This window comes from Corvus hawaiiensis, chromosome 11, assembly GCF_020740725.1.
Source record: "Corvus hawaiiensis isolate bCorHaw1 chromosome 11, bCorHaw1.pri.cur, whole genome shotgun sequence".
Lineage (NCBI taxonomy): Eukaryota > Metazoa > Chordata > Aves > Passeriformes > Corvidae > Corvus > Corvus hawaiiensis.
In genome coordinates this window covers 14,844,371-14,870,577 of record NC_063223.1, presented here as the reverse complement: position 1 = coordinate 14,870,577, position 26,207 = coordinate 14,844,371, and the positions used below count along the sequence as shown (strand labels likewise).

Sequence of the window (26,207 nt, the reverse complement as noted above, 5' to 3'; positions counted from 1 at the left end):
GCTCTGGGCACAGTGGTGGCAGTGCTGGGTCTGCCATGGCTTTGGAACCCAGCACTCCGGAGCACCAAGGGGAGCATGGTGGGTGCTGTGCAGCAGTGGGGCTGGGAAGTAGGGCAGCTTCTCGGCAGGCCAGGAGGAAGGGCAGGAGGCAGGGAACGGTGTCTCAAAGATCACAGGCTGGTTTTAAAAAATAGGAGGAAGCAGAGCATGGATCTGACTGATGGCTCCTGACCAGCTTGAGCACAGCAGATAAGAGGATTGGGGGTTACACAGGGACTCAGGCTGGCACAGCCTCAAGCACTCAGGGTCCTTGCAAGTAGGTGAGCACCTTAGGACTGGGCAGGGCACCCAGCGAGGGGATTCTGGGTCCAGCTGCAAGTGGGTGAGCACCATAAGACTGAGCAGGGCACCGGCTGGGTGGGCCCAGCAGGATGGTGCAGCTCTCAGCATGAGCCCTGAGCAAGGCCAAGCTGTGGATTTGTACAGGGATTCCTCAGTCCCACCATCCCAGCCCTGTGAAGGGTGAGACCCCAGCTCAGCCCAGCTCCTCCACTCACAGGCTCATCCTGCTCTGCACTGCAGGGATCAGGGGAGGGCACTGTTGGAGGGATGGTGAGCCGTGACATTTGCCAGGGATTCACATTCCTGCTCCCCTCATGTGTAAAGGGACAAAGTCTGCAGACAGGGCTGTGGGATGGCTGGGGCTCTGCTCAGCAGCTGTGCTTGCCCACTGCCCTGCCTTGCTGCAGTACACGGAGGGGAAGGGTGGTTGGCACCGAGGTGGGTCCTGCGTGGGCAGGTGCAGGGGGAGACCCCCGGGGCAGCTCTGCTGGCAGACCCCACCGGTGCATTCCAGTGGGGTGGATAGGGCTGCTGTGGGGCAGGAGTGGGCAGCACTGATTGCCGAAGCCTCAGTTCCCTCCCTACCCACCTGCTGACTGCCTACTGCTCTCCATTTTGAGCTGCTGCTGCTGCTGCTGCTTCAGGACTCCCAAAACCCGGCTCGTGCCTATCCTCAGGGCCATTCCTGCCAGGATGGGATGGTTCTGTGGGGCAAGTGGAGCTGGAGGAGGGGCTTTGGGGTGGGTGGGGTGCTGGCTGCCCCTGGCTGTGGGAATGTGGCTGAGCTGTCCCTTGTGTCCCTGCAGTGGACTGGCATTCCAGGTAGCCAGGTGGGCATGGCAGCAGAGATGGCCCTGAGCCACCGAGCGCCCCGCGAGGTGCTGAGTGAGGCTGAACTGGAGGAGGTGGCGCAGAGGAAACCTCCCGCCAAGCTCTCTCTGCGTCGCTATCTCCACAAGACCAGGTAAGACCAGGTGGCCAGTGGGATGTGCCTGGACCTTGCCATTGTGCACCTCAGCCCCACCACCACAGAGAGCTGCAGACCCGGGGGTTCATTTCCCTGCCCAAATACCCATGTACCCACTCTGTCCTCCTGCCTGAGGGGACACCAGGCTCCAGTGGATGGAGCTGAGGGTCCCATTGCTTCCCATGCGGCTGCATCCACCCTCACTGATGTCCCCAAGCCGCCTACACTTGTGTTTCACCTTGGCTCCTGCTCCCTTCCCGCCAGATGCTCGGGCTCTGCTGCCAAGTCCCTGCTGTTCCGCTTCCTGCCCTTCCTGCGCTGGCTGCCCCGCTACCCTGTCAAGGACTGGCTCCTGGGGGACATTGTTTCGGGCTTCAGTGTGGGCATCATGCACCTGCCCCAGGGTGAGTGATGCCATGCCCAGGCTGCCAGGGGCTCCCCACAGGTGGGGTGGCCAAGGGTTGGCCATTGGTGACATTTCTCCCTGCTCCACCTTCCAGGGCTTGCCTATGCACTGCTGGCTGGGCTGCCACCTGTCACGGGTCTCTACTCCTCCTTTTACCCCGTCTTCCTCTACTTCTTCTTCGGAACGTCGAGGCACAACTCCGTGGGTGAGCTGAGGGACCATGTGCTTGCACAGCCCTGGTGGGGAGGGAGCAGGGATGTCCATGGCACAGCATCACCACATCAGCAGTTGGGAGGGACACTTCTTGCCTTTACTCCGCTCCACCAGGAAAGGGGTTGGCCAAGCCAGAGCCGAAGTGCAGTGTATGCTTTGAGCCTGGCCTAAGGAGAGAGGAGCTGACCCCTTAAGAGGTCTTCTCAGAGAGGTCCTGGTGCCCACCTTGGGCTCCCTGCCCACACTCTACCTGTTCTCAGGTCCCTTCGCCGTCATCTCCGTCATGATCGGGAGCTTGACAGAGTCCCTGCTGCCCAGTGAGAACTTCCTGGAGTCCGTCAATGGCACCAATGCGACGGTCAATGAGGAATTGCGGGACGCCTCCAGGGTGGAGTTGGTGGCCACCATCACTGTCCTGACGGGTGTCTTCCAGGTAAGGTGGTCCCGGCCTAGTCTAGCAGAGAACAGGAGACCATAACCTGTGGGTCATTTCTGCCATCTCTCTTTCCAGGTGGCCCTGGGCCTCCTGCAGTTTGGATTCGTGGTGACCTACCTTTCAGACCCGCTGGTGCGTGGCTACACCACTGCTTCCTCTGTGCACGTCCTTGTCTCCCAGCTCAAGAATGTTTTTGGAGTCTCCCAGAGCGAGCAGTCAGGACCACTCTCACTGTTTGTGGTGAGTGGGGGCTTGCTGGCACCCAAAGACCCCTGGTGCTCACCTGTGGGGCACATAGAGGCCTCCAAAAACCTGCTGGGGAGGCATCTGCTCTCCTGAGCACATTTCCTCCTCCTGTGTTCTCTAGACCATCATCGATCTCTGCAAGAAGCTGCCAGATACCAATGTGGGCACCCTGGTGACTGCCATCATTGCCATTGTGGCCATCTTAATTGTGAAAGAGCTCAACCACAAGTTTGCTGCCAAATTGCCCATGCCCATCCCCATCGAGCTTATCACGGTACCCAGAGCTGCCCCAGCTTTCTGTGGGGATGCAGCCAGGAATCCCTGGTGCATCCCTGTCCCCTTCAGAGTGGGGAGAGGAGGGATGGGATTCCTTGGCAAGTGCAGCTCCAGGGCATATGTTGTGCTCTCCTCCTCTTCCTCCACCACAGTCCCTGTGTAGGAAGGCCCTGCCTCACTCCAGTCATTCTCCCCCAGATCATCGTTTCCACCGGCATCTCCTATGGTGTCAACCTGAATGACAAGTTTGGCATCTCCGTGGTGGGCAACATCCCCAGCGGGTGAGCAGGGCCTGGCGGTGAAGGGGGCTGTGCCAGGGCACCATGCTGCCCACAGCACCCCTGTTTGAACCCCATCTCTCTCTTGAGTGTAGGTTGAAGCCACCTGTGGCCCCTAACATCAGCTACTTTGGGCAGGTGGTGGGCAATGCCTTTGCCATTGCTGTGGTAGGCTACGCCATCTGCATCTCCCTGGGAAAAATCTTTGCCCTGAAACATGGCTACAAAGTGGATAGCAACCAGGTGATGCTCTGAGGCACAGGGCCCTCACCCTGGATGAAAGCTAAGCTTGCCATTCTTGCAGCCAGATGAAAGCATGGTCTTCCCCGGCCACTGCTCTGTCCCTGCAGGAGCTGATTGCATTGGGCCTCTCCAACTTCCTGGGAGGCTTCTTCCAGTGTTTTGCCATCAGCTGCTCCATGTCGAGGAGCCTGGTACAGGAGAGCACAGGGGGCAACAGCCAGGTGGGTCTGGGCAGTGCTGCCTCCCTCTCCAGAGCTGAAGCAGGGGCAGGAAGCACAGTGAGCAGTGGGGGCTCACCCCTCGCCTCCTGCTCTCCTTCTGCACAGGTAGCTGGTGTCATCTCATCCCTGGTCATCCTGGTGACCATCCTGAAGATTGGAGAGCTCTTCCGGGACCTGCCCAAGGTACATCTAGTCCCACAGCCTCTGTGTCATGTCCCACCCCTGTGCCTGTCCCATGCCATGGTGACATGGTAGGGGAAGAGCTAAGAGCCACTCCCAGATTTGCCCTCAGCTTCCTCATAGCTGCAGAGATTTCTCTCCTAGGCCATCTTGGCTGCCATCATCATCGCCAACCTCAAGGGCATGTTCAAGCAGTTCAGTGACCTCTGCACTCTCTGGAAGTCCAACCGGGTGGACCTGGTAAGGTGCTGGCCAGCCCTGGGGCTGTGCTCTTGTTCCTGGAGAGGATTTCTCTGCTCTTCCTGAGGCTTATGGGTGCCAGCGGGGAGACTGTGCTGCAGCTGACTGTGTCCTCTTTCCAGCTGGTCTGGATTGTGACATTTGTGGCCACCCTCCTGCTGAACTTGGACATCGGCCTGGCGGTCTCAGTGGCCTTTGGGCTGCTCACGGTCATCTTCCGTACCCAGCTGTGAGTACCCTGGGGCTGGGGCCGGTGCCATATCCCAAGGACAGGAGGAGCCTGTGGTGACCTCAGCCCCTTGCTCTGCTCCCTGCAGCCCCCACTACTCCGTCCTGGGGCGCATATCGGACACTGATGTCTACCGGGATGTGGCGGAATACGAGATGGTAACAGCACCAGGGGTGGGAGAAGAGCTGCCTGCAACAGGGGGGCAGTTCAAAGCTCCCCCAGTAGTGGCTCACTGGGAAAAGAGGCTGGGGGCATTTTGGTGGGGGGGACAGAAGAGGAGCAGGTGACTCCATCCCTGGGGTAGCACCCTCCCAATCTGCCCCCAGGCACAGGAGGTCCCTGGCGTGAAGATCTTCCGCTCTTCCTCCACCATCTATTTTGCCAATGTGGAGCTGTACGCTGAGGCCCTGAAGAAGAAGGTAGGAGAGCCACCAGCCTCAGAGTGCTTCCTGTGTCCCCCACCTGCCAGCAACAGGGTGGTGGTGGGGCAGCTGGGGACACAGGGCCACACTGCTTTCCAGAGTGGCATCAATGTGGACCGCCTGATTCAGAAGAAGAAGAAGGCCCTCAAGAAGCTCCAGAAACAGCAGAAGAAACTGGAGAAGGAAAAGGCAAAGAGGAAAAAGGTGCTTGCCTGACGCAGGAGACCACCCCTCCAGTGACATCCTGCACCTCTTCCCTGCCTGACTCTGACGCTCCTGTCAGTGCACTGGTGGGGCTTGGTGGCCCATGGGGTTCCCAGTTCAGTTTAGGGCCAATGGGTGAGAAAAGCACTGGGACTGAACTGGGGTCACAGCGTCACACCGAAGGTTGGTGGGAAAGCTGGGCTGTTAATGATTATGTGGTGGAGCCAACAAGTCATTAACCTTTCGGCAAGTTAATCAGAATTAAGAGCAAGAACAAAGGGTGGCCTGGTGCCAGCTAATGAGCCTGGCTCTGGAGAGTGGTGCTGGGGAGAGGGGTGGATCTTGACATATCTGGAAAGAGCCCAAAAGTGGGTGAAGGTGTGAGAGGGGCACCCACTCCTGGGGCCACCCACTGCCTGTGCCCTCACACAGCCAAAGAGCCTCACCAAGGTGAGCCCGGGGGAACACTGCCACAACCAGGGTGCCACCAGCCCTGGAGCACTGATGCCGGGTCTCCTTCCCTCCCCCAGAACACAGAAGACGGTCCAGGGGTGTCAGTGATTGAGTTGAGTGCGGGGGACAGCAGTGCCCCCTCAGAACCCACCCTGCACAGCCTAGGGCTGCCTCAGCCCAGCTTCCACACTGTCATCTTGGACTTCAGCCCTGTCAGCTTCGTGGACACTGTCTCCATCAAGATCCTGAAGAATGTAAGGAGCTGGGGAACAGGCAGGACAGCAGCCTTGCTGAGGGTGTCTCCAGGGCCCTGTGGGGTGGCCTGATGGCTGCTGCCCATTCCTTTTCCTGGGTAAAACTTTTTTTTGCCATTTGCAGATCTTCAGAGATTTCCATGAGATAGAAGTCGACGTCTTCATTGCCAGCTGCCCGGGTGAGGGGGATCTGCAGAGTCATGAGCCCTGGCTGGGCATAGCCAGCTCTATGGCACACAGCTGATAGCCTGGGTGCTCCCATCTCTAGGATTTCTCCAGGGATCCAGTCTGAGCCTCAAAGTCGGGTCCCTGGTAGTGACCCTGGTGTCCCCCGCAACACAGGAGGCGGGAGGAGGCTGCTCTGGATGGGGGTGATGGGGCTCAGCTAGGTGCCATCATTTGAGATACTTCTCCCTCCACACAGTATCCGTCCTGGCCCAGCTGGAGCGGGGCAACTTCTTCAGTTCAGCCATCACCAAGCACTCCTTCTTTCCCTCGGTGCATGATGCAGTGGTGCACATCAGCAGGGAGAGGCGCCAGGCCTCGGTGAGCACCCAGCCTTGCCGTCCCCTTGCTGTCCCCAGCATGGCAATGGAGAGGGCAACGACACCGCCCCCTCCCTCTCTGCCCCCCTTAGGTGGACCACAGCACCAGAATGTAGCCCCTCAAGAGGAACACGTCTCCCCCAGGAGCCGGGCGGGCAAGGAAGGCTTTGCCACCCTGATGGCACCAACTCGCCCATCCTGGGGCCTAGAGGCCCTGAACCCCACCAACCAGCCCCTCTGGACTCTGAGCACTGCGGCCCTGCCCCGTCCATGAGCCCCGCTGTGATGGGGCTGCTGCTGGACGGAGCCGCTGCTTGCTGTCATTCCGAGGGGCCACCTGCTGCCCCCACTTTGCCCCAGCACAGGCCTGTCCCACAGGGCCAGCACGCGGTTTGGGGAGTGGTGCAGGGGCCAAAGGGGTCCCGCTCCCGGCAGCAGGCTGGCATCATGAATAAAGCTACGTGGTGTTTCTCAGGGTTGGTTTCAATGCGCTTTCCTCAATAACGGTGGTTTTGGGCCAGACCGCCTGGCTGCATCCCGGCACTGCTGGGAACAGCCTCCCTGCAGGTGGGCTCCCCGGCACCGTCTCTCCGGCTCTTTTCTGCCACTTCTCCCTCCCCATGACCTGCTCTGGGCCCGTGGGGCTGCAGCCGAGGGACCAATATGGGCGGGGATCCCCATTCTTTGCGAACCAATTCCTTTCAGATCCCCATTCCCCAGGATGCCCATTTCAGGATACCCATTCTCCTGGACCCCTACCCCTGGAATCCTTCAATCCATGGGACCCACATTCCCCAGGACCTGTCCCCGCCATTCTCCAGGATCCCCATTCCCGGGACCCCCATTCCCAGGGTCCCCATTCTCTGGGATCCCTATCCCCGGGATCCCCATCTCCCGGGAACCCCATTTCCAGCAACCCCCATCCCGGGCTGCCGCGTACCCGCCCCCCCTCCCCGGCGCGCCCTCCCGCCACCAGGGGGCGCTGCCGCCCTGCGCGCGCTTATCGCCGCGGCACGCGCCGCCCCGGCCCCGCCCCCGCGCAGGCGCGCCGCTGCCGCTCGGTCGGTCGGCGGAAGAACAAGATGGCGGCGCGCTCGGTGTGCCGGGCGGGCAGCGCGGCCGGGCGGGCGCTGCTGTGGGGCCCGCGCCCCTCCGTGAGTCACCGCGCCCCGCGGAGGCAGCGCCGGGGGAAGCCCGGCCGGGCTACGGGCGGCCCCGCAGTGCGGAGCGGCTGCCGGGCCCCGCCTGTGCGCCGGCCGGGAAGGTCATGGGGACGCGGCGGGCGGTGCGGGCCGGGCGGCGGTGGCTGTGGGACCGCCCGGGGCCCGGAGCGGGGCCGGGCGGGTCGGGGGCGGCGGTGGCTGTCACTGTCACCCAATGCGGGGCTTGCCGCCGGCCCGCTTTCCGCCCCGGTACTGGAGTGTGACCGGTTCGTGCGGCTCTTCCCTGGGGTTTCCCAGTTCTTCAAAGCTCTGAGTTCCCGGCCGTGCCGAGGGGAACAGGTGGTTAGTGGTGATGACAGCCTTTATTTTTTCAGGCAGCTTTATTGACTTTGACAAGGAAGCGAGGGGCTGCCACCTATGCCCAGACACTCCAGAACATCCCTGAAACCCAGGTCACCACCCTGGAGAACGGCCTCCGTGTAGCCTCAGAGGAGTCCAATCAGCCAACCTGCACGGTAAGTTTAACATTGATTAGGGGCTTATTTGAAACAATCAGCCTTGTCTAGCCTGCAGCTAGTCTTCTGAAAGGGACAGACCCCTGTCTGAACCAGCACTTTTGACAGAGACCTACTTGTTCACTGCTTCTCTTTGTGAACAGGTGGGATTAATATAGCAGCAGGAGGCCCGGCCTGGTGTTGTGCTGTCTTTAGACAAGCTTTTGTGCTCTACAAATTTGTTCAGCCTCACAGTTTTTGTATGAGCAGTAAGTGATCAGTAAGTTATCACTCTGGCAGAACCAGCTTTGGTGAAGCCAAGAGAGAAAAAGCAGAAATATGTGCAGGAAACAGTTGCTAGTTTGTTCTTATTTCAGTTCTTCTAGCATAATGTTTGTGGAGCAGACTTCTTGTCCCTGCTGTTACATTTGTGTCATTAGGATGCTGATAGTTTTCTTCTCTGATGTTGGTACTCGCTGGTTTTGCTGCCAGGTGGGTTTGTGGATCGAGGCTGGGAGCCGCTATGAAGATGCGAAGACCAACGGGGCCGGTTTCTTTGTGGAACATATGGCCTTTAAGGTAAGGATGTGTCCTAGGTCTGCACAGAGCTGCCCTGAGTACTCCGTCCATACATTGTTCTCTCGCTTCGGAGGCTGTAGCTGTTGAAAGAGGGTGTAAATCAGGTCATCTGAGTCTTAGAGACTTTGCACACAGTATGAAAATAAATCTCAAAAGGCATGTAGCCCATGTGGTGCTCATTGGTTGAATGTGCAGCAACTTGCAAGCATGCATGAATTAAGTCTTATTTACTATTTGCTTATTTTTCCTCTTAAAGGAAAAAATGTAATTAAGTAGTGTAACACACGTAGAGCACTGTGTTATGAAGCATGTTTCCTTAGGTTAGCACAGAGAGCTCAAAGCAGCATTTCCTGTAACCATTTATTTTTCTTTGCTTTTCTTACTGGTCCAGCAAAGTTTAGAGGCTACAGTTCTTGTTTTTCAAATTATGCAGATGTCTGCTAGACAGGGCAGAAGACATCTAAGCCTGGGACTTGCTGACTCAAGTTCAGCCTGTGCCTTCATAGGCAACTGCAGCACCTGGCTCGCTCCTTAAGTGATGGGCCCTGTATTTAGAAGTAGTCTTCTGCTTCTATTTGTCTTCTTCTGAATATCACTGCTTGGATAGCTAGAAATCTGCTTGGTTTTGGTTTAGGCTTTTTCTTGGTTTACTTTCCAGGGATGTGCTGTTCAAACACTGTTGTCTCAGCGTAGCTGCTGAGTTTGTGTTGGTTAGTGGTGATGACAGCCTTTATTTTTTCAGGCAGCTTTGTTGTGTATCAATAAACACAACCTTTATTGAAAGTTTGTGTTGGTCTGTCAAAATACACCTCAGCCATCCTTTATCTAGAGAAAATAAACCAAGTTTCAAATGTCTTGCCTTGTGTACCTGCCCTTGGCTTTTATGAATCACATGACAGTTTTTATTGCTTTAGGTCTTTATTGTTATTTTCATTGCTTTAATTCTGCCCTGAAGGGAAGTTTGTTCATTTCATAATTGAGTTGATCTGGTTTCCTTTAGGGCACTAAGAAGCGTCCTGGCTCAGCCTTTGAGAAGGAAGTGGAGAGTCTGGGTGCTCACCTGAACGGGTACACCTCCCGTGAGCAGACTGCCTTCTACATAAAAGCCTTGTCCAAGGACGTGCCCAAAGGTAGGATGGCCAGGGGTAAAGTCTGACTAGGAGATTAAGTTTAAGTGCATGTGCTTGTGTTTCTCACCCCCAAGCATCTTTTCTACCAACAGACCAGGGGCTGAAGTAGCTGAGCAGTAAATTGGAGGTCCTGGTTGGTAGTTGGAGAGAGTAGTGCAGTGATGTGGTGCTTCAAGGCTGTATGTTCATGTGTCCCTAACCCAAGTGCTCTAGTTATGTCAGGCTGCACTGCATTGCCAGGAGGGAGGATGGGAGGAATTCACTAGTTTATGGTTGTTTTATGGAGCTTAGTGACAGCTGCTGTAGGAGGAGTCCTCAGTGCAGCTCTTGCAGGTGCTCCTCCTGCTCTGTACTGCCGCGTGCTGCTTCCTCTGGGTCGGTTTTGGGTTGAGGCAGTGATTTGAGTCGGGGCCTTACTGCGGACATGGGCTATGCTGTAGGTGCCACAAACTCTCTCTAAGGATTGAGTGTGTATCTGGAACAGTACCTGCTTCTGACATACTTCCCCTTTTGCAGATGTTGCCTGCACTCTGCTGGCAGGGGTGCTCGGCAAGCTGACTTGGACTTCTTGCTAAACCAATGTTGTTTGTCCCTCCCAGATGCTTTGGGAATGGGTAGCACTCAGCTCTGTTACGTTGTCCCCCCTCCCCAGCGTGGTTTTTGCTCACTGCTGTGTGTCTCTTCTCACTCTTTCAGCACTCACTGCTCTTTCAGCAGCACTGGGTAGCAGTCAGGCAGTGGCATGCTAATGTAGGAATTGTGTTGCAGTTGTAGAGCTTCTGAGCGACCTTGTGCAGAATTGTGCGCTGGAGGATTCTCAGATCGAGAGGGAGCGTGGTGTCATCCTTCAGGAGTTGAAGGAAACGGACAGCAATCTGGCAGATGTCACCTTTGATTACCTTCATGCCACTGCTTACCAGGGGACTGCGCTGGCCCACACTGTTGAAGGGACCACAGAGAACATCAAGTGAGCAACAGGCTGGGTGTGGTGCACAGCCCAGGGGTGCAGTCCGTGGGGTGCACAACTGCTGCTTCTTGGGCATGGTGTCTGCACAGTGTGTACATGGAGGTGATCTGAGCCCATGGGCTTCTCCTGCTGCCCTGACTGTGTTTTCCCCATTGGGGCTGGTGAAAGTGTAATGCTGCATGCATTCCTTAGAACCACCTCCTGCAAGCCCTTCCTGAGGTTGGAAGGGACAGGTTGAACCTTCTCCCATACCTGTCAGTTTGACACTGTTAGAGAAATTGGAGAGCTGGGGTGCTCATTAAAGCAGTGGCCTTGTACCCTCCAGTCTGTACTGAAGTCTATCCTTAACTCTCCATCTTGGCTGCTGGTTCCCATTCTTTGTGCTCTACAATTAGAGCACAGGTCAAACACAGTACATAGTGCAGCCTTGCTTCTAGAAAGTATTGTTACCCCACAACAAAGAGAATCACTGCTGTCTCTGCATTGTGAACTTGTTTCTCCTAAGCCTCTCTTTCCTCCCAAGTTGGAGATGCTGATGTTCTGGGTCTTTGTGTTCTTTACAGGCAGCTGACTCGAGCAGATCTGGCTTCATATATTGATACTTACTTCAGAGCACCTCGTATGGTCCTGGCAGCTGCTGGGGGTAAGTTCTAGATGCTTGTGATCCTGGGAAGCCTTGGTATTTTTAAGCATGCAATCAAACTTGTCACACATTGCTAGTGTAAAATCAGATGTTTTTTGTTAAATTAGTCTGTTTTAAGACTGCAAATCTCTCTCTCTATCATTGCCAGGTATTTCCCACAGAGAGCTGGTAGATGCAGCTAAGCAACACTTCACTGGGATGCCTGTTACATCCAAGGAGGGTTCTGTGCCTGCTCTCGCACACTGTCGCTTCACAGGGAGTGAGGTAAAGTTGTTTTGGTTCCCATCAAAGCAAGCAGCTGTTGCCTAACTGTTGAATGAATGTGAAACCAATTACAGCTGCTTCTGAGTGGAAAAGTCTGTGTATCTTGGAGAAGCTGATGATGCACCATCTTGGTACTGCTCCCACGTTCTGTTCTTGGGGCTTATTGCCACGTGTTGGGTTTTAGATGGAACCCAAATCCATTAGGAGAGTGAGGCTGTTGCTCATATGATCTGCTGCAAAACTCACATCAGAGCAGCTGGTTTGTGCTTAGTTCTGCCTGGGATTCTTTGATCTCACTGAAATAACATCAAGTGCCCCAGTTTGTCAGCCTGGCATGGCAGCAGGCTGCAGACAGATCACAGTGTTCATTCAGTTCTGCCCCACTCCTTGTTGATTTTCCAGATCCGTGCCAGAGATGATGCTCTGCCCCTTGCTCATATTGCTCTTGCCGTGGAGGGGCCAGGATGGGCTGATCCCGACAACGTGGTCCTCAATGTGGCTAATGCTATTATAGGGCGCTACGACCGCACTTTTGGAGGTGGGAAGGTAAGAGTCTTGGGAGTGCAACAGGGAGAGCCTGGAGAGCCTTCACTTTAATGTGAAGTGTTATGGAGACCCTAGGTGGATGTGCTTTAGGGGAGGCTGTTCTGGTTGACTTCCAACTGCGAAGGGGTTAGGAGCCTGGAAAGTAGAATAGAAGTGTAATCGAGGCTAATCCAGGACAGTTCTTGAGAGGTGATGCTGGCAAATGAACTGAACCTTCTCTGCTAAGTTTGGAAGAGGTGTAGCTGGTGAATTCTCAGCAGCTTATTCCCACCCTCACAACTAACCACTCTGTGGGGGTGGTGATGGAAGCAGGACAGAATACCCTACAGTCTCATGATGCAAGTTTGCCTTACCACTGCAGAGCAAATGGAACTTGTTTAAAACCTCGGTATTGCATCCGTTATCGTCTGGAAACTGTCTGGCCTGTGTAACTGTGCTAACCCCTGCTGCTGGGAGACCTTGTCCTCCCCATTTTCTCCCACTCCTACGATGGTGTGCATACCAGCTTTTCATCTGCAGCTGGGAAAGGAAATGGTTTTGCTGAATGGACTCCTAGCCCATTGTCTGTGGCTTTTCCAGCAGTGATTCTCATCTGTTGACCACATGAAGGCTCTAAATTAAACTCTCCTTCAGCAAAGTGTTCCGCTCTGTCTTGTCTGTGGTATTTGTGAAAACAGCTCAGTGGGAAAGAATTTGAGCTGTGAGGAAGCTGAAAGTGAAATGGCTGACAATATCTCCTTATTTACAGAATCAGTCTAACAGGGTGGCTGCGCTTGCTGCGGAGCATAATCTCTGCCACAGTTTCGAGCCATTCAACACCTCTTACTCAGACACCGGCCTCTTCGGTTTCCATTTTGTTTCTGACCCTCTGTCCATAGATGATATGATGTTTTGTGCGCAGGGGGAGTGGTAAGTACAACTTTGGCACAAGGTGCTGTTTAAGATCTGAGCCTCTTGTGGGAGACTGAGCTGCTGGGGGAGCATATTAAGTCTACAGAGAGCTGTGTCTCTTTATGAACTTGATGACTTGCATTCTGGTTAAGTGATCCTGTAAGTGATTTCTGTAAATCTCTTAGGGTATATGGCTTTTGAGGAGCTGTTTTAGTTTCTTAGGGCTTTTCAGGTCTTTTGTTCATGCTTTCAAGTATTAGCACCGAGGCTTTGGGGTTTTTTATATACAAGTGAGATCATTCCTTAGACAAGGCTTTCCTAGGTGCCCAAGAGATGTATCTCCATTGTCTTGTTAAGCCTGAGCAAAGCAGGCAGAGTTCCTGCTGCTCAGGTCCTTGTGTTGTGGCTGATGAATGACCTGCTGCTGGAATCATGCCAGCGTTTGGGAGCCTTCTGGCTGTCCATCTTATTGTGTCCATGAACCAGTAATGGTTCAATGCTACATCTGAGCTACAAGCCATGCTGTGTGTGGAGCAGGTGGAGTGAGCCCTTGCCCCAGAGACGTGGCCATTGGCAGGGGAAGAAGGGATTTAGCAGCTGGAGTCCAAACAGACTTTGTGGAGCTGTCTTGTTCTTTCAGCATCAGTTTTCATAGCAGCTTTCCATGCATGGGAATGGATGACATGCCTTCCTTCTCCTGTGACAGGGCAATGCACAGCACATGCTGCTGGGCAAGCCAGAGCCAGCACCAGGGCTGCTGAACCTCTGAGTGTAAACTCAGTGTCTATCCTGCTAGCTGAATCCCCTGCCTGTGTGCTGGAGCTCTTACCTCCTGCTGCTCAGTGCTCCCCAGTTCTTAGCTGCTCTGTGGAGATCAAGGATGAATGTCAGCCTGCAAGACAAGCAGTGTTGATAACAGCTTATTTTCGAGGAGGCTTGGGAAAGGGAGGAATTCACTTTCTGAGCAGACAAACATCTTTAAGAGCTTTCATGGTCTTTCTGTGTCCTCTCCAGGATGCGTCTGTGCACCAGTACCACAGAGTCAGAGGTGACAAGAGCCAAGAACTATCTCCGAAATGCCATGGTGGCTCAGCTGGATGGTATGTTCTGGTTTATGGGTTGACCACTGTGCAGCTTTCAGAGGGTTTCTGCTTGTGCTTCTCTTGGGGAGCAGGACCTGTGCTAGAGACTGCAGTTCTGCTGGCAGGCACTGGGCAAAACTTCTTTTTCCTGCTCCACACTCCTCCTGCCATGTTGTCAAAGCAGCTGACCCCAGCCTGCTGTGCTCCCACGAGTGACATACTGCCTGGTGACCTAAGACTTGAGACCCTCAGACTCGTCTGCCTTGGCTGTAGCATTTTGGAGACCAGTGAAGCGATCTGTGTATTGCATAGCTCCTGCTGGAGCTGCGCAGACTGGGAATTAAGACTGTGCTTCGTTAGCAGATGATTTAATGGTTAGAGTTTCTACTCTGTGCTTTGGCTGATGATCATGCTGTGCAATTCTGGAAGGCTTCTTGGTGCACTGACAATGTGATGTCTTCAACATCCAGGTACCACACGAGTGTGTGAGAATATTGGAAGCCATCTCTTGCACTATGGACGCCGTATCCCTCTGGAGGAGTGGGATGCCAGGATTTCTGTGAGTATCCATTTGTTTTGGCTGGGATACCTGAGCATGGTTGGTGTCAGTATTGTCTGGCCTTGGTCTGTTGCAGTAACACGTGGCTTACTTATTCCTTAATCAGACTGCCTGGAGTCCAGACGGTTATCCTGCTGACACTGATGTAACTGTCAGAATCTCTGGCACACACGCAGTGGTGTATCCTGTGTCCTTGTGACTGGAGTCAGTCCATCCCAGAAAGGGCATACAACTGTGTCAAGCAGCACCACCTGAAATTCCTTTAACAGTTTTCCCAGTTTGTGTAATTCTGCAGCCACTCTATCCCTTAGGAGACTTCTGATTTTGGACTGGCTTGTCATCTGTACCCACAAAAGAATGCACTGTGTAGGGACATTAGCCATACTTGCAGGCAGAGCTGGGCGGTTGGTGCAGATGGCCCCAAGGGTCTGATTGTATCTTTTAATGATCTTGATATGTAATGGCAACAGTAACTTGCAACTTTGAGAAGTGCAGATCTGCTGGAAGAGTCATTAATTGCTTGTTTGATGTTTATTAGGCTGTTGATGCAAGAATGGTGAGAGATGTCTGCAGTAAATACATTTATGACAAATGCCCGGCAGTTGCAGCAGTTGGTGAGTAGCATGTGACAATCAGTACACGCTTCAAAAACAGGATGGGGCCAAGAGCAGAGTGGAAGTGAGCTGTGGGCAGTCCTGATGTGTCTGTCCTGACTCCTTAAACCACTCTGGTTCTTTACTGGTGTCCTCCTACCTCTGCACATGAGGTGTGCCAAGGCCCATTTGCCACGAGATCAGACCTGCAGGTGATGGAGATGCAGTGGCAGTGAGCTGCTGGCTGTCCTCCCACCTCTGCCTGCTGTGGAGCCATGACTAAGACTGGGAGTCCTGTAGCTGGGTGCGGGCCCAGCACGTCTGCCAGGTGCCCTTACCCTGGGGTCAGGGTGGTTTATGTAAGGGAAGTGAAGGGACCTGATCCTCCTGTACTGCTCTGGCATGTCTGTCTGGCCAAGGACAAATTCCTCTCGGAAAACCTGCCTAAGCAGCTCAGCTCTGCTGCCTCCTTCCTGTGTGTTGTGAATTCCCCTCCTCCTTGCAGCTGTTTCCTCTGGCCTTCAAAGTGGAGCAGTTTGGAAAAGGGAGACAGTTTTTGAGCAGGAAGTTGAAATGACTTGGTGGCTCCCTGTATTTGATACCTGTATGGGGAGCTGTACTGAGCATTATGGAGCAGTGTGAGGAAACACCTAATTTTGTCAGGAGCTGGTATCTGCTAGTTTTATTGATGCAAGTTTGAGCTGTAGTTGCCTGGTTTTGTGCAAAGCTGCTATGGATTGCAAGCACAGGCTGCTCTGCCACCATCTGTTTTAAAGACCATGAGAAATTATACAGGGATTTTTAAGTATGTCTCCAAGTGACTTTTCTCTTGTTCACTCAGGTCCCATTGAACAGCTCTTGGACTACAACCGCATCCGCAGTGCCATGTACTGGATCCGTCTCTAGGATGTGTTGCCTGCAGGTTGGAAATAATGGAGCTGTGGACTGTGACAGGTTCCCTCTGGCACTGAATGTCTTGGGCACCATGGGCAAGCTGAGTCCATTCAAAGCAGCTGTCTTCTCGGTGTTAAATGTATAAAAATAAATACATCCTATGTGGAGTTGGTTCTGCTGGGAGTCAACTGTGTCTTGCTGGGTGGTGTGTGTAGACATTGTTAATCTTGCCAGATTGGGGACATAGGATGTGAGGAGCTGGGGCTGTTGATAGACAAACATCTTTCCAGAGGTATGACAACCCATATGTTTTTATATGGAGATGTGTTACCTCTCACCTTAAGCTTCCTGGTTATCTGTAAACCAGCTCAATAATGACCAGAGATTATTATGTAGTGGTAGTATTGGGCTACACATTCTTGTACACGACTCCATGCAGTCAGGCTCAGCTGTGCAATAACTGAGAAGCTGCTGACTGGCCTATGCCCATAAGATAATCTCTAGGTCTGAGTAGTTGGAAGAGCTACCCAGCCCTTTCTGCTTTTTTGGTGTTAAACTGGTTGTTGCTCCCTTGTCTTGCCTCTGGGAAATTGGAACATGGAACAGAAACCATGAAATGGAGCAAGGCGGGGGGGTGGAGAAAAGTTTCCCACCAGGTGGCACTAGCCTGTCACAGCTACCCTTGGAAGCTGCAAGGTATTCCTGTTTGATTTTTCTCTTTGGGATAAATGTCTCTGAGGTTCTCATTTAGTTTCCAGGGTCTGCCCTGACAAGTGAGATTTAAAAATAGTGTAAAAGTTTCTCAGAGTTAGTCATTACATTTCAGACTAATCCAGTGTGCTAAATCATTTGTGCTGAATCTGGATTCTTGATCAGAGAGTCAGTGTGTCTGAACCCATTGCGTACACTAGGCAAGTTTGAAACTGTTAAATGTTCTTGATGCAATTTGGATTTAACTATCGTCACAAGCTCTGGCTCGTTACAAATGCACTGAGGGCTGAAAAACTAAACAAGCTCACTTATGCCTCCAGCCTTGTGGAACCAGTAAATTATTCTGCCTTGGTTTTGTGACTGCAATCAGACTAATCGTCTTTTGTCTTCCATTGCTATATATTTTCCCCTCACGGGTGATTTTCTAAGTGTTTTGCAGTTGGTGAGAAGTACAAGGAACAGGAGATGTATATCCTCGCCTTAGCATTTCCTACAAGTTTTCTTCTTTGGAGGTATCTCTTTGGGAATGTCTGTTTTCCTTGAGTAATTAATTCCTCAGGCTCTTCTCTAGTAGTTTATTCTAGGAACAGATTCAAACCGCTCAGCAACAGATGCTTTCCAAGTTGCTCTGTTTCTCTGCAAAAGCATCTGGCTGTGCTGAGCTTTGCTCCCAGCACTTCAGCAAGGAGCAACTCCTGACCAAAGGCTGCAGCTCTGCAAGGCTGCCTGGCTTATGCACCCTTAAATGGATTTTGTAGATGCTTTTTCCGTGTAGAACTCTGAGTATCTGGGCTGATCTGGACTAGGACCTGTGCCCTGGTAAGTGGCACTGGATGCAGAGGACTGTTGGGTGCCTGTTAGAGTCAAGGCTGAGCTGTGCCCAGGATGTTGGCACTTTCAGACTGCAGTTGTGATGGCACTCTGCCTTGTAGTGCATGTTGTGTTAGTGTGCTGTGGCAATCCATGCCGCCAGAAACGTAAGTGTCTCACCAGCTCCAAGGATTGAGAGGTTTGCCATACAATTTTTTTTCCTTGGTAAACAACAAGCATTCAGACTTGGGATCTAAAAGGTGGGGAGGGGAAACCCATTCAGGAGTCGAGAGTGTTCTGGCTTGGCAAAGACACCCGTGCGCTGCGCCTTATCAGGGACTTGGGAAGTGTAACCTGGAATTGATGCAGTCATTAAGCATTTGGCAGCTGAATGCTTTGATACTGGAGGAACTGAAGCTCTAATCTCATTGGCAGGTCTCTTGCTGTTTGAGTTGTATGGGGGTGTTTCTGTTCCTCCACCGGAGTAGCCTCAGTCCCAGGGAATCCAAACTGGGAAATGTCTGGCATGACGGAAGTGTCCTACCTCAGCTTTTCCTGAACCTTGAGAAAGAGATCTTTTGCTGGACCTCTCCTCTCCCCTTCCTGCAGTTTCCGCTGCCCAGTGAAGGACAGTGCCAGAGGAGGGAGCTGGAACCATCCCTAGAAGCATCCCAAGTTCACTGTAACTGGAGATGGCCTGGGTGACCTAATAAATCTGTTTCCTGGCTCCATGGACAATGCGGGATTGTTCAGCGGGGCTCTTTGACCAGTTTAGTTTTCAATGGCTTAAGTGTTTTATTTTGCTACTTCACTTGGAAGGTTACTTGGGATCCCATTAATCTGTGCTGATAAATTTAGCCTGGTATATGGATTGGCCTTTGCTCCTTCCTCTTCTGCACAGTTTTACCCTCTCCAGATAAAGTCCCCTCTTTCAAGCTATTGCACTTGCTTTTCCTCCATGACACCTTGGCATTCCATCTGTTGGCTGCAGAAGGGGAGGATTTGGAAAGGAGGATACTGTGCATTGATGTGCACCCTGTGCAAGGCTCTGCAGTTCCCTGCACAGCACTTCAGTGGCTGTCTCCACCACGCACAGGTATTCCGGGAGCATAAACTCTAGCAGTGAAAATGGGGAGCACTCACTAGAGCCCTGTGCTGAATGCTCTGTGTTGTCCTGGTTTCTGCAGAGAGAGCTGCTGGTACCCCCAGTGCAGGGCTGCAGGGCCCGGCAGATGTACAGGGTGGATCTGCCTGTGGAGCAGGCAGCCCCTTTGATATGTGAGATGCTTGTTTGGGATTCCAGTGCTTGCCAAGAGAGGGGCCAGAGCAGCCAATTGTCAGAGTTGCCTCACCTGAACTAATTACCCACCCTGGAAAGTACAGTTGATACTCATCATGGGTGCTGAGCCAAGCCTGTCCTGGGGAAGCAGGGAGCTGCAGGGAGGCTTTCACAGAAATGAGAGGCTTGGAGCTGTGCCGCTCTTTGGTGCCAGAGAGCTCTTGGGAGGAGAGCCCACAGCCCTCCGGGCCTGCTCCTGTACCTGCTGTCCTGCCAAGGCTGGTGAAAAATGGCAGTGGGAGCCATAGGTGAGTGGGGTTTAGAAGACAGGGCAGCAGTGCAGCTCTGTGGTGTCTTGTGTTGCTGGAGCCTTGCTCTGCTCGGACCCCTGGTGCAGGGATTGACTGAGATGTTGGCATGGCTGTGACCAGGGACTTTCTCCCCCATCTGGCCCCTGTATAGTGTGGTTTGCTCAGGAAAGGATTGGGTTCCCCCTGTGATTAAGTGCCACTCAGTGGGGCTGCAGGATTGCCAGGCTGAGGGAGGTACCTGGTTCTTGGTAGTCCTGACCAGGGCTCCTGCACTTCACTTTGCCCTTCTGTGCACTGCTGAGACTTTGTACACCAGCAGAGAGGAAGTGTGAGCAGTGGTATCTGGACACATACCCAGCAATCCTGTTTCCTATTTGGAAAAGGAAATGCCTCGTGTAAAGCTTTAGTGTATTGATTGCGTGGAAAAGCAGTGGACAAAAGGCCCATCCAGGCCTGACTGCCAGCAACAGCCATCCCAGGCTGCTGTGAGGCACGAGGCATGGTGGCAGGAGCTGTCTTTGTCTGCAGTGGTGTGCCTGGAAGGGGTGAGTTGGAGCCCTGAACACCCTCATTAAAAGCTGCTTTACCCCACACGCCATCCAAAGAGGTTGGATGGTTCTCACTTTTCCATGCAAGTCTCTGCTTTCCTGTCCTTTCCCCTTACACATTTTCCTTCCTCAGGGCTCTGAGGTTTTTAGTGGGACTGCCAGGCTGAGGTTTGGCTTTGCTGCCCATTCAGACCATCACTGAGGATGCCCAGAAAAGCTATTTGAAGTGTGGGGCCTGGAGAAGGATCTGCTCAGGAATGGAAAATGGAGTTGCTGGGGTGGCAGCCTGGGGAGGTCCCAGCCCTGATCTGTGAGAGCAAGAGGGGTTTTTTCTGTACAAAGAGGTGTCAACAGTACCTGTGCTGGGTCATCTGCCAGGTGCCCTGGAGACACTGCTCCTGCTCAGTGTCCCACTATCCACTGCTGAGCCTCTGCCATGACCTGGGGTTATTTAAGGCTCCATACCCTGCTTTGGTGCGAGAGCTGCACAGCGGAGACAGCATGAGGACAGCAAAGGAAGCTGGGTTGAATGCCTGGTTTGAGCAAGGCTTAAGATACTGAAACAGGAGCCTGAATATCTGAGTGCTGAGTTCCTGGTTCCACCAAGAGCCTGCAGTGTGACATGGAGCATTCAGCTTTCCAGGGCGCTGTGTCGAGGTGGGTGCTGACGCCAGGTGCATTGCACAGAAATAAAGCTGCTCCCTGTGCACTGCCCTCCACACACAGCAATTCAGGTGTGCAAAGCATTTTGTAAAGCAGCCCCAGTACTGTGCACTGCTTTCTGCTTTGCATGTGACTTTTATTCAGAGTAGGCACTTGGATAATGCAATAAAGGGAACGTGCTGCTTATCTTTGTTATATTTAGGGAAGAGTGAGTTGACTCTTCTGGGGGGGATTTTTTCGGATTAAACATTTGAATGTTTAATCTAGGGAATTAAAGTGATGTTGCTTCAAGATTTAGCAGTGGATGTATTTCAGATTCAGGACAGTGCACTCCGAGTTTCTTGGGGTGCACTGTACAGTTCACCATTGTACAGAGTCCTGTGTACCAAACCCATGGCCCCTGGTTCAGGTCGCATCACTCTTGAGCAGAGCTCGTAGTGATAGAGAAACAGGCTTGGTGCTACCCATGGAACCTCGAGGGTGGGATTTCCAGGTAGGGATAACTACCCATGAGCACGGGGGTCTCTCCCAGGAGGCTTGGTGAGCAGGGGCTCTATGAACTGGAGCAGCAGGTCCTGTGTCTGTGGCAAGTTCCTGCCTCTGTTCCCCTGGCATGAAGGATGCCCCAGCGTACCAAGGGGCTGTCAGGATGAGGAGATGGCAGGTGAGTGTGCTTGGGCATCCCAACTCCACGTGGCAGTTCTGCTTTTTCCACCCCTTCCCCCCACTGTCTGCTGCGAGGCTGGAGGTCCCCACTGCCCCTGGCTGCTGTCCACTGTGGTTCTCCGGCTTCCCCTGCTTTGTTTACAGCTGTTCCAGATGTGCAGCACTTGGCAGGAGCCCCTATGACGTGGGAACACAAGTATCTCCTGTTCCTGCCTCGCACGCGCAGCGGTGACTCACAGGTGACCTTGGCCCAGCTCTGCTGAGGGGGATGGAGGATGAGGTTGTCACGGTTCAAGGTGAGTCCCGAAGGTGGTGAGGGGCCAGGGACGGGATGCTGTGGTCTTCCCTTCTTGGTGGCAACACAGAGGGGTGCAGAGGTGCTGGTGATGTGCTTTCTGCCAGAACCTGGAGCTCTGAGAGTCCCCAGTTGTCACTGCTCTGGGGATGCACTGTGTGGATGCAGACCGTACCCCATCCCCATTGGGACCCCCCCCGTCCCGTGCTGCTCAGCCTTCCCCCTGGAGCTCCACAGCATCCTGCCCCACAGCTGTGGGGTCCTTGTGTGGGATGTACATGTCCACCCGCCCCGTGCCATGCTGGTGACGAACCCTCCTGCTCGATGGAGATAGGAAGTCATCCTGGGGAGGTCTGGGGAGGGAGGAGTTCCCATGGTGACAGACAGCGATTCACCCGACAGGGCAGGGCGGGTACTTCGTCCTTTTTGTTCCTTTCTTCTGGAGTCGGGCATGCAGCCAAAGAGCTGAAGGAGCAATGGCACAGCCTCGCGGGGGAGAGACACAAGGACAAGTCTGGTCTCGTGAGCTGCATGAATCCCTCTGGAGCACAGTTTCCCCTGCAGCCTGGCTGCTGCCCCACACGTAGGGGTGAGCCTGACCCCTCCTGCAGCATTGATTCCCTGGGTGCTGGCTCCCTGCAGCTTCCTGACCGTCCTAACAGACTGATAACCAGATCTTAATCCTCCTTCCCATGGACCATGGGCCATGTGTGAAACATTCAGGGCAGTATCCTGCAGCTGCTGGGGATCCACCGCTGTGTTAGCCTGGTATGGGCAAGTGTGGGTAGAAGAGTTTTGTGCTTATCCACATGCTTTTACCAGTGCCCAAGGCCTGCAAAAGCCCTTTCCCCAGAGGCTGCAGCATGGCCCAAACTCTCTGCTGGTAAGAGCCCCCTCCTGTGCCCCTGCCCATCCCAGGCAAGGCCCCTGCTACGCCCGGGTGTGAGCTGTGCCGTCCCCTCCCTGGCGGAGCACATCTCTCACCAGCCCTCCAGCCGCGGGTGCTGCTCCGCAAGGCTCCGCTGGGCTCCCCTTGCGCAAGGAGCAGCCGAGCCCCAGGAAGAGTGGGATAGGGGCTCTTTCATGAGTCCTGCCAGAAATTATATAGAGCTGCAGGTAGTTTTTAGGGGAGGTGATGCAGGTTGTGAAACACTTTTATAGAGGCAGAGAGGAAGCATTGAGCAACCACCCCATCCTCCCAGCTGTCAGACTGGCATCTCAGATGCAGAAGTGGAGAAGTGAGAGCAGGATCATCCAAAAGGGGTGTGAGCAAGGGACAGCCTTTCCCTGGCACAGGGGCTCTGAGAAATCTGGGTTTGGCAAGATGAGTTAGGCAAACTCCTTCCTGTACAGCTCCAGAATGTGTCTCTTGGTGTCACTTGTGAGCACAGGCTGGCGTGCTGCTGTGCCAGGGCCAGTGGTACCAAGGCCTGTGGGCTGGCAGCAGGAGGGACCGAACACAAGGCATTAGTGGCTCGTTACTTCCATCTCTTGGGAAGGCAGTGTCAGCCCACAGTGAGCTGTGGGACAGCAGCAGGGTCCAGCATGTCCGTCCTTGGGGGTTGGGATAGGGGCCTCTGAGGACTGGCTCCTCGGACTCATGAGGAATAGCCAAGCTATTCCTCTTGGCAACACTCCTCCCCTGGGAATCTTGAGCCCCTGCAGCCAGGGAGGCATCTGCTGTTGCCGTTGAAAGGAGGAACAAATATACTCAGCCCCATCAAGCTGTGTGAACCCCCTGCAAGGAGCAGCTTCTTGCAGCACAGCTGGCAGCATCCCGGGAACTGCTCCAGCTTCCCAGGCCCACATGCTGCCTGCCTGCCTTTCCTCCCTGCTGCTCAGCAGTTGCTGTGAGCCCCTGTCACTGCCCTGCTCCCCCCCAGCACCCCCCTACCATGCTGCTGTCTGCTCCTGCAGGTTCTCTGGGGTCCATGGGGGCTCCCATGGCTGGGTTAGCCTGCAGCTGGCCTTGTGTCCTTGGGTGCTGCTCTGGGAGCTGGGCAACTGCTGTTTCCCAGAAAAGCTCAACATCAGGCAGCAGAACAGCTTCCACGCACCGGGGAGGTGGTGCTGCCTTGCCCATCTACCCCTGTACCATCTGCTCTCAGCATGGGTTGGGAAGGAGGGATGGGGCAGCCATGGCTTCATGGTGCTTGTCCCACTCTAATGGGGAGTAGAGGGGGTGCCGGGTTTGGGATCTGATGGGAAGCTTGTCCCCACGTGTGACAGGGGCTGCTGTGCTGCTGCAAGTGGCCTTGCTCTCTGCAGGGCTGGGCTCTGTCCTGGCCTCCTGCAGACACCCCTGCTCGGCTGCTCCTGTGTGCCCTTCCAGTCCCCTGAAGCCAAGGTGCCCCTGGAAGCCAGATTTGGGACAGAGCACCCTGCAAGGCCAGGAGCAGCCCCTGCTGTGACAGCCCCCCAGCACCCAGTGGGGCCTGAGCTGTCCCATCTGCCACACACCTTCTTGAAGGGATGCTGGTGAGGGCTCGAGGCAGCCAGAGGTGTGGCACCTTGGTGTTTGCAGGTAAGATGATCTCCTTGCTTTCCCCGGCACTGCAGGGAAGCACCAGTGACCTGGCCTTGCCCCGAGCTTCCCTCCCAGGGGCCGGCTGCAGGAATGCCACCTTTCACCTCTGCATCTCTCACCTGGCCCGAGGCGCTGCGCTGCCGACAATGCTGGTCCCTGGGGAGCCCCGCAGAGGCGCAGGGTTGGGCGGGCAGGCTGCGCAGCGCTGGTGGGTGCAGGCGGGCACGGGCTGGCTCAGCCGCCCGGCGTGTCAAGTCACGCTCTGCGCACCCCGACCCAGCCCGCACATGCCCTGAGTGTGTGCAACGTGGGCTGGCAGCTCTCCCTCGGCTTCCCTTCATCTCCTCCTTCCTGCAGGCATCCGAGAGGAAACCGCTCCCTCTGCTCTGCCAGGCCCCGCTCCTGCGCTGCAATGGGTCCCTGGGTCTCCCTTCGTGCACCTCAAGCCCGGCTGTGCCCCAGGCGCTGCCAGCCACTGCCTGCTGCTGCCTGCAAACCCTGCAGCCAGGGCTGGGCTGGGAGCACCTCAGTCCTTGTAACCGCAAGGCAGGGAATTTTTATCTGCCCCTACAAAGAAGCAGGAGTTTCCTTTCCGTAGCTGCGTGTGCTGGGCTGGCTGAGGCATCTCTGGGGCATAAGCACCCCATGGGACTGTCAGCTTGAGGAAAAGCAGCACTGGCCCCATGCAGGGGTTCTGGGGGAGCTTTGCTGCACCTGGTCCCTGCGTTTCTACCATCTCCTACATGCGCATTCTCAAGGGCAAGGCAGGTTGGTTTTACTGAGCCTGGACCCTGCTGCAAGTGGAGGCTGTAGGGCCAGTAGCAAAGGGGAGCAGCTCGTGCCTCAGTCAGTCGATAAGCTGGATTCCTGCAGAAGATCCAGGCTGTGTGTGTGGCCACCTGCAGCGTGGGGCACTTCAGCCCCTGCCTGCACTCTGCTTACCCCTTCCCCCTGCCACCCCCTGGGTCCCTGACACCCAGCCCCAGCCACTGTGCAGCCTCTCTGGGCATCCCCAGCATCACCTAAAGCCCAGCCACAGGATGCAGCTGAGGGCAGCTTTTCAACTAGGGACTCTAGAGCCCCATTCAGTGCTGCTGGCTCCTTATCCTGCTTCCATCATCCCTTCCTTATCCTGCTTCCATCATCGTCACCTTCCCTTTCTGGCACGCTGCCCCCATGCCATTGCAAAGCACCGCCAGCCGTTGGCAGAGCCCTGGTGGTGCCTGGCTCTCCCCTCACTGCTGTCCCTGAGAACCAGCCTGGCCTCTGCAGTCACGCTGACCAGGGCTGCCTTGTCCAGTACTACTCAGCCAAGGGGGGGTTACATCCCTGTGGTGTCACCATTCCCTCCTGAGCCCGTTTTGCATGGCCAGTGGGGCCTGGCCACAGTCCAGCACAGCTTCGTGCGATGCTGGTGTGCGGCTGTGCTGGCAGCAGCCTCCAGACACAACAGTTTACGGGCAGGAAAAGCTTTCCATCCCTCCACAGCAGTCGTGGGAGAGCTGGAACACACAACCACCCTATGGAGCCCTGGTGTGGGGGCACAGCAGGCTCAGCCTGGCCCCAAGCTTGGCTGCCATGGGACCACTTGCCTCCATCATCCTTCAGTCACCAGACAGCTGCTGTCTCCACAGCAGCTGTGGTCTCCCACAGCTGGTAGCATCCCCTTCACTTTAGACATCCCAAGAGCCACTGGGCAGAGAGGGCAGCTCACTGATCGTGACTCCATCCTGATGTCATACTTTGATTCCTTTTGCCAGAGGGATGTGGCCTTGGGCAGCAGCAGGAAAGGGGATGCTGTAAGCTGTCCCCTCTGGCACAGAGAAGCTGGGGGGCTTCTGTCTGTTTTCCTTGTGAAGTGCAGCCTGGAGGGCTGGCATGGCTTTTTCCCACCCCAGACCCATTGGGTTAGGTCAGCAGGTGGTAAGGGCTGATCATTTCCCACCCTGGTCTATTTTGTGGTCTCTTGGGTTGCTGGGTTGTCCCACAGGCTGCACAAGCGTTCCCCAAGGCTGCACTGTGAGTGTCACCCTGGCCCTCTGGCCTCTCTCCAAGCTGACCGGTGATAGTGGCCAGGGGTCATGGGCCCCTTTCCCAGGATGCTGGGCATGGAGCTGGCGGTGGCTGGTGCTGGAAGACATTCCTGGAGCATGTCCCGACTGGCCCCTGTGGCAGACAAGGTTCCCCCTCCAGGCTCTGGCCAGCTCCTCCTCTCCTCACCCGCCTCAGCACCAGCCCGCTGCTGCTCCTCTCCGTTGGAAAGCGCCCCAGTTTAAAAGTGCTGGGAGAGGTGGCTTCTCCCTCTCAGCAGCTCCAGAGCTGTCTCGTGCATTCTCTCTGGCTGGGGATGCTCATGTTGTGCTGGAGCGAGGAGCGCTGCAGGACCACTGTAGGGCCAGAAAACTAAAATCCTGTAAGGGTTGTGCTGAATCCCAGC

At 54.7% G+C, this 26,207-nt stretch overlaps 2 protein-coding genes across 2 annotated transcripts; both read left to right on the top strand.

The window, feature by feature from the left end:
• The first annotated feature begins 1,153 nt into the window (after positions 1-1,153).
• SLC26A6 (solute carrier family 26 member 6) lies at positions 1,154-6,629 on the top strand. Its single transcript, XM_048315401.1, has 19 exons — positions 1,154-1,306; positions 1,574-1,713; positions 1,810-1,920; positions 2,189-2,361; positions 2,440-2,604; positions 2,732-2,884; positions 3,085-3,167; positions 3,260-3,407; positions 3,515-3,628; positions 3,734-3,811; positions 3,953-4,048; positions 4,171-4,277; positions 4,366-4,435; positions 4,604-4,696; positions 4,799-4,903; positions 5,434-5,610; positions 5,735-5,789; positions 6,035-6,156; positions 6,248-6,629. Exons 1-19 carry the CDS (start codon positions 1,179-1,181, stop codon positions 6,269-6,271), a joined length of 2,142 nt encoding a protein of 713 aa, XP_048171358.1. The 5' UTR covers positions 1,154-1,178; the 3' UTR covers positions 6,272-6,629.
• Positions 6,630-7,201: 572 nt separating this feature from the next.
• Positions 7,202-16,127, top strand: LOC125331738 (cytochrome b-c1 complex subunit 1, mitochondrial). The gene is made up of 13 exons (XM_048316080.1): positions 7,202-7,309; positions 7,693-7,833; positions 8,305-8,391; positions 9,392-9,521; positions 10,290-10,488; positions 11,052-11,131; positions 11,280-11,395; positions 11,798-11,941; positions 12,690-12,850; positions 13,847-13,932; positions 14,385-14,473; positions 15,012-15,087; positions 15,908-16,127. Exons 1-13 carry the CDS (start codon positions 7,238-7,240, stop codon positions 15,970-15,972), a joined length of 1,446 nt encoding a protein of 481 aa, XP_048172037.1. The 5' UTR covers positions 7,202-7,237; the 3' UTR covers positions 15,973-16,127.
• The last annotated feature ends 10,080 nt before the right edge of the window (positions 16,128-26,207 follow it).

Coding starts and splice junctions, on each gene's coding strand:
- LOC125331738 (XM_048316080.1), top strand. CDS start 7,238: ATGGCGGCGCGCTCGGTGTGCCGGGCGGGCAGCGCGGCCGGGCGGGCG. Junction 13,933..14,384: donor CATGGTGGCTCAGCTGGATG/GTATGTTCTGGT, acceptor TTCAACATCCAG/GTACCACACGAGTGTGTGAG. Junction 14,474..15,011: donor AGTGGGATGCCAGGATTTCT/GTGAGTATCCAT, acceptor GATGTTTATTAG/GCTGTTGATGCAAGAATGGT.
- SLC26A6 (XM_048315401.1), top strand. CDS start 1,179: ATGGCAGCAGAGATGGCCCTGAGCCACCGAGCGCCCCGCGAGGTGCTG. Junction 3,168..3,259: donor GTGGGCAACATCCCCAGCGG/GTGAGCAGGGCC, acceptor TCTTGAGTGTAG/GTTGAAGCCACCTGTGGCCC. Junction 4,049..4,170: donor AGTCCAACCGGGTGGACCTG/GTAAGGTGCTGG, acceptor TCCTCTTTCCAG/CTGGTCTGGATTGTGACATT.